A 6,224-nucleotide genomic window follows, 5' to 3' on the forward strand; every position below is an offset into this window, starting at 1 on the left:
CTAAGCTCTGCTCCTCTTGAAGCCCCTGGCTGGTGATTTTCCTGGTCTCTTTTTCTTGCTGGGCTTGCCTGCAGCCTTGGTCTTGTCAGGCCTGGCTCCCCCAGCCTCACCTCGGCCCCAGCCAGGGCAGGTGAGGAAAGTGGTGGAAAGCTTCACCTTCAGCCCCTGGGCTTCTGCAGGAGACCCACAGGTGGCCCCTACATGGAGGTTGAGTGTGTTGATCCACCTGGAAACGTGGCAGAAGATCAGGGAAAGGAATGGGATGGGGCAAAGGCAGAGGTGAAACTCTGCCCACGTGTGGGTGCGGGTCCCTTCAAAGCCAGGCCAGGTTGCTCAGGGTCTCACCTGGGTGACCTTTGAATATCTGAGTACCCGCCCACCCCAGCTTGTGGTTGCTTTCCCTACACCAGGAAAGCCCAGGCTGCTTCCACCCTCGCACAGAGGCGCATGTTCTGTCTCACCACCATGGGAGAAGACCCAAAAAGGCCAGCGTGCCATGGGCCTGTGCCTTTGGTGTGGCAAGGGTCCAGCTGTCCCCACGGTTGTCCCCCAGGGCTGTTCCCCCCTTGCAGCACTCACCTCCACAGGGGAAGGAGCTGGCAGTCACAGTGGAAAGGCACATCCCTCAGGTTGAGGATCTCCAACCCTGTGAAGTTGCTCATGTCAGGGATGTTGCTCATTTTGTTGCTCTCCAGGTAAAGGCTTCTGATCTTGGGACCGAGGCCAGCGAAGGCACCAGGGGAAATCTGCAACGAAGTGAGGGTGAGTCAGGGGGTCCTGATGGAGGCCTAGGAGCAAATCTCGGCCCCTGCACTGCTAATCAGGCTGAGGGGGCCAAGAGAACCTGTCCTGAACCTGGTGACCCCATGAAAGAGCTGTTTTAAATGCCAGCACATGTGCTTTGGGACCATTAGTGAACCGATTTTGGGACTCACTGGGCCCTGCTCAGTCTTCCTGGAAAGAAGGTGGCATGCAGGATGTATTAGAGCAAACCCTGGGCGCTGCTAAGGTGCATGGTCCTTGTGAGAGTGGTGCTAACACAGCTTTCTTCAGAGGCTGGAAGAATTCAGGGTACAGTGGTGAAGAGTCCCACGGGACAGATTTTACGAACAGCAGGAGAAATAAATCCAGGGCTGGGAGGGGAGGTGGTTTGGGGAACGGTCTGCACCCCACTGTAGTGGCGTGTCTTTAAGCACGAGAGGGAGCAAGTGTGTCCCAGGGGAACAGGTTGGAGCAAGACAACGCTCTGGCCAAACCTGAGGAAGCATCTTCTGGCCAGGCTACAGAGCCTCTCCTAAAGCCTTGGGAGTTGGGGACATCTGTTTGGATGCCTCTATAGGGGCCACCAGCCCTGGGTGGTGGAACAAGACAGGACCTGTGGCTGTGCCCTGCGGTGCCCCTGCCCCTTGGGGTCCCCAGCCACACGCACCCACTCCAGGCCCATGTTGTCCAGGTAGAGGTGCTGCAGGCTGGAGGCCACGGGCAGGAAGGCACCATCCCCCAGGCGCTTGATGGGGTTGCAGGACAGCTTCAACTCGCTCAGTGCGGGCAAGCCCTGCAGTGCAGCTGTGGGCACCTCTGCCAGGCGGTTTCCCTCCAGGTGCAGCTTCTCCAGCATCTTGGCGGGAGCCAGGGCAGTGGGGGCGATGTGCTGGATGGCATTCCCGGCGAGGTAGAGCCAGCGCAGCCCCCCTGCCCTGGCCAAGTCGCCGTCCACCAGCTCCCCGATGGCGTTGTGCTGCAGGTGGAGGGAGATGAGGTTGGGCAGGAGCTGGAAGGTGTGCGAGGGCAGGTGGGTGAAGGCGTTGCGGTCTAGGTCAAGGTACGCCAGCTGTGGGGCGCCCTTGAAGGCAGCGGCTGCCAAGGTGGAGAGGTGGTTGTCGGTGAGGTAGAGGTAGACCAGGCTCTCCAGCCCCTGCAGTGCCCCAGGCTGCAGTGTCCTGATGCTGCAGCTCTGCAGGTGGAGGGACACCAGCTCCTTCAGGCCGGGGAAGGCGCCTGGTGGAACTGTCCCAAAGGCATTTTGGCGCAGGTCAAGGAGGCGGGTGTCCCGGGGGAAGCCCTGAGGAATCTCCCTCAGGTCCTTGTTCTCACAGGACCCGTGATGGAAATCGGGGGAGCAGGAGCACCCCAGGGGGCAGTGCCCGCTGCTGGCCACCCTCGACTGCTCTGACGGCGTGGTGGGGCTGGGGGGTGGCTGGGGGCGGCCACATCTCATCTCGGGGGGCCTGAGGGAGTCAAGGGGGCGTCCACGGAGGGCGAGGGGAGCGGCACAGGCCCCCTCCACCTGCACCCGCACACTTGCCAGCCAGCGGTGGAAGGGGCGCAGGAGGCAGGAGCAGAGCAGGGGGTTCCCGACCAGGCTGACCCTCTCCAGCCTCCTGGCCCCGGCCAGGGGCGGCAGCCCTTGCAGCTGGTTTCCATGGAGGTCCAGCGTGCGCAGCTGGGGGCTGTGGGTGAAGGCATTGGGTGCCACATCCTGGAGGGCGGCATGGTCCAGGAAGAGGTGCTTCAGTGAGGCCATGGCCAGGGCCTCCTCGGCCATGTAGGTGATGGGGTTGTGGCCCAGGTCCAGCCAAGTTGCCCCATCCAGCCTGGCCAGGGCCTCGCTGGGCAGCGCCTGCAGCTCATTGTGGTCCAGACTCAGCCTGCGCAGGGCGGGCAGGGCGGCGAAGGCCTCGCTGCCCAGCACGTGGAGGGCGTTGTGGGACAGCCGGAGCCACCTGAGGACCTGCAGACCCTGGAAGACCATGTCTGGGAGGTAGACCAAGGCGTTCGCCCTCAGGTCGAGGACAGTGAGGGATCCCAGGTGGCCAAAAGCACCCGGCTGGATCTCCTCTATGCGGTTCCCTTTCAGGATGAGCTGCTGGAGGGAGGACAGCCCATCCAAGGACTCCTGGTAGAGGAAGGCTATGCCGTTGGAAGCCAGGTTGAGGTAGACCAGCCTCCCCAGTCCCCGAAAAGCCCCTTCCTCCAGCTGTTCCACCTTGCAGTGCTGCAGATCCAAGTGTGTTAGGTATGGGGTGGCGAGAAAGGCTCCCACCGGGATGACCATGAAGCTGTTGCCCCGAAGGTCCAGGTTTTTGGTGAGCTGTTGGTCACAAAAATGAAACATCGAGTTACCCAAGGGCTGCCATCCCCACCTCCTTCCCCCATCCCCTGGCTGTCCCCTTGCTCACCTGTGGGATGGCTTCGGGGATGGCTGTCAGGTTCCTGTGGAGGCAGAGGACTTGAGCGCGGAGGTTGTCACAGACGCAGGGTGTGGGACAGCGGGCGGCCACCCTCCCCAGTGCCAGCGCGAGCAGGAGGAGCCCCCAGGGCAGCCCCATGGCCGAGGCACCTGCAGCCGGGGAGAGGCTGCAGTGAGGCCTGGGGGGGAATGGCAAAGGGGTCAGGCCCCCTCCATCCCCAAACAGCAGCGCCTACTGCCACCGGGTGCCAGGAGGGGCACTGCTGTGACCTGGTGGGGCAGGTCTCATCGTTCCTTGAGCTCACACCATGACTTTTCAGGTTATAAATGAGGAACAGAGCAGAAGGAGAAGATAAGAACTGAGAGTGAAAAGTGAAGGTCGCAGATAGCAAGGCTCCACTTGGAAAGAGCTTTTTCCCTGGTTATCTAAACTCCCTGAAGGAGGTTTGGGACAAACTGCAAGGAGCTCAGCAGGAGCACAGGGTCACTCGTGGGCAGTGGGCTTGGAGCAGACACCTCCGTCTTTTTCTTCTTATATCACTAGCATAAAATGGTCTTGATCTATACAGAATATTAATATTCCTCCTGCAATCAAGGGTTGGTTTTTTTTGTAAGGCAATCAGGCATAACCATGCAGGGGATGTGATCACACCAGCTTTATGAGCTGCCACCTTTGTTTTAATTGCAAATGTCCCATTTCTGCCACCCCAGCCACTTTCCACCTCCCAGGTGAGCGTCTCCCACCTGCCCCACCCCCCCGATTCCAAGCTATTCACAGCAGTTTTTGAAATAGCTCTCCACTGTTTAGCTGCAGGAAGGATGGGTTGATTTTGGCCGGGCAGGAGCGAATCCCTGGGGTGGAGGTGCTGGGGAAGGGCCAGGGCTGGGGTGAGCACAGAGAGGGACAGCAGTGTCGTAGATGTGTCCAATACACCCCCACTGAGCTCCGGGGAGCAGCAGTGGAGTCTGCAAGGCTCAAACCTGTGGAGTTACCACAATGCCCATCCCCTTGCCCACCATGGCTAATCATCCCCCACAGTCCCATGTCCCCACTCTGCCCTTCTGCCACCACCACCAGCCCTGCCTTGGCCCCCCCGCCCAGCACTGCAGTCACACCCCTCCCGTGCAGTCTAGCAGCGAGTGCCACCAATGCAATGTCCCCAGCTCAGACTCCATCCTGAGCCGGGCGTCAACACGACAGCCCTCCTCCCACACACATGGGCAGTCGTGCACCCAGGGGCTGGGGGTACCTGGACCTCAAGAGACAGCGAAGAAAGAGGGGAAAGCGTGTCCCCTCCGCCGTCCAGCGGCTGCTGAGCTCCTGTGCCGGTGTTTGCTCTCCTGGCAGAAGCTGAATGGGCCCCGTTGTGTTGCTTTCCCAGCAGCGCTGACCGGACGCCAGAAGCGCGGCGGGAGGAAGAGAAGGAGGAAGGCGGGGAGGAAGGGTAGAGCACCCCTGGAGAGAGGGCAGTGACCCAGACATCGCCTGCCCCTTGCCTCGCAGAGGCTCGGGAGCACTGGTGCTGGGGAGCCAAATCCGGGCGTGCTGCAGCACCAGCCTGGGTGGGATTTGCTCTCAGTGTTTCCCAGGCTCTGCCATCTCTTTCCTGGTTGTGTAAGTCACAGGAGCTACAGAGGTGCAGGGCAGAGAGGTGACATCCAGACAAAAGTGCAACTGCGGTGGTAAGCCTGAGCAAAAGGAAGGAGGCAGCTGGCAAGCTGGGCTGCAGGGCCCTGCCACATTTGCAGCCCCAAGTTCTCCAAATTTTGCTTCTCTGCTTGTTTCAGAAAGGCCAGGGACAGCAGTGCCTGTATGAAACATCATTTCCTTGCAGAAGGCCATGGAGGCCTTCATTTTGTTCCCTGACTCCATCATTTCACTCTCCCAGGGAACATGAACAGCTCTGCAGCCCAACAAAAATCTGGAAGATTCAATACTGAAGTTTCTCTTTCAGGCCCTTCCCCTGTTCAGCAGTCCCAGCTGCCAGAACCAGTACATCCCATCCTGCTGCCACCTGTGGGTGATGGCCCAGGGTCTGTGACCCTCCCCACTGCCTCATGGCCCAAATCTCCTTGGCCCAGAGTCCCCTCCATCCCTGTGGGCTCTCGGGGGTGCTCAGGTGACACAGGGTGACTGCCCAACTACACTGATGTGACTAGCAGGTCTGGGGCACCAGCTTTCGTGCTTATCTCTGCTCTGCTGTGTGGGGAGGACCACTGGGGATATATGTCTCAAGGGGACAAAACTGCCCCAGGCTGGTCACCCTGCAGAGCTCACCACCTGCACCAAATCACCAAGACCCATTTTTGGGTGGTGGCTTGATTCAGGGAGGGCTAGGTGAAGGGAGCTATGTCTGCTTTGTGTTACAGCCACGCTCTGGTGGTCTTCACCTGCCCCTGCTGCATGCCACCAGCACAGCCAGGCCCACGTGCTCCCCCAACCTGCTCCTGCTTTCTGCAGCAGCATTGCATGTGCTGCCCCAACTCCAGCCTGTCCCCACCACCCACTGCCACCCCCATGCCACCACTGAGCTGACCTGGCAGCCGCACCTCCTACCCGTGCTGGGGGCCAGAGCACTGCCCTCCAACTAAAGGGCAGCAAGGTGGAACAGCTCCAGCTGGGAGCTTTCAGGGCCCAGGGGAACCTCGACCACCTCCACTGGAACCACAACCTCCTCTGCTCCATCCTGGCCACCCTTGAGCTGCAACCCCACACACCAGCTGATGTGAAACCAGCCACCGCAGCCACCATCACCACACCATTGTCCTACTTGCCCTGCTCCCCCCTGCTCGGGCTCACCACCACCTCCCCAGCCAGGAGCCCCCACCCGTTCAGCCAACCCTGTGGGCACCAACACCTCCCTGGAAGGGGCTTGGGCTCTACTAAAGGACTATGGGGACGGGTAAAATGCGGTACCAGGTACCCAGGGCCTCATGTGCCATTGCCCCAGCCTCCTCCCAGGCTTTGAGTTTGGTCATTTGCCCAGCAACAATCTCTCCAGCTTTAGCTTCTACTGGGGCTGCAGGGAGGCAG

At 60.5% G+C, this 6,224-nt stretch overlaps 1 protein-coding gene across 1 annotated transcript; it reads right to left on the reverse strand.

The window, feature by feature from the left end:
• On the reverse strand, positions 1–3,329 carry CHADL (chondroadherin like; the record flags this gene model as incomplete). Its single annotated transcript, XM_080363304.1, has 4 exons — positions 1–226; positions 580–746; positions 1,430–3,091; positions 3,180–3,329. The coding sequence occupies 4 exons, from the start codon at positions 3,327–3,329 to the stop codon at positions 1–3; spliced, it is 2,205 nt and encodes a 734-aa protein (XP_080219430.1).
• Between the last annotated feature and the right edge of the window lie 2,895 nt (positions 3,330–6,224).

The sequence above is a fragment of the Nesoenas mayeri genome, assembly GCF_963082525.1.
Source record: "Nesoenas mayeri genome assembly, chromosome: 1".
Lineage (NCBI taxonomy): Eukaryota > Metazoa > Chordata > Aves > Columbiformes > Columbidae > Nesoenas > Nesoenas mayeri.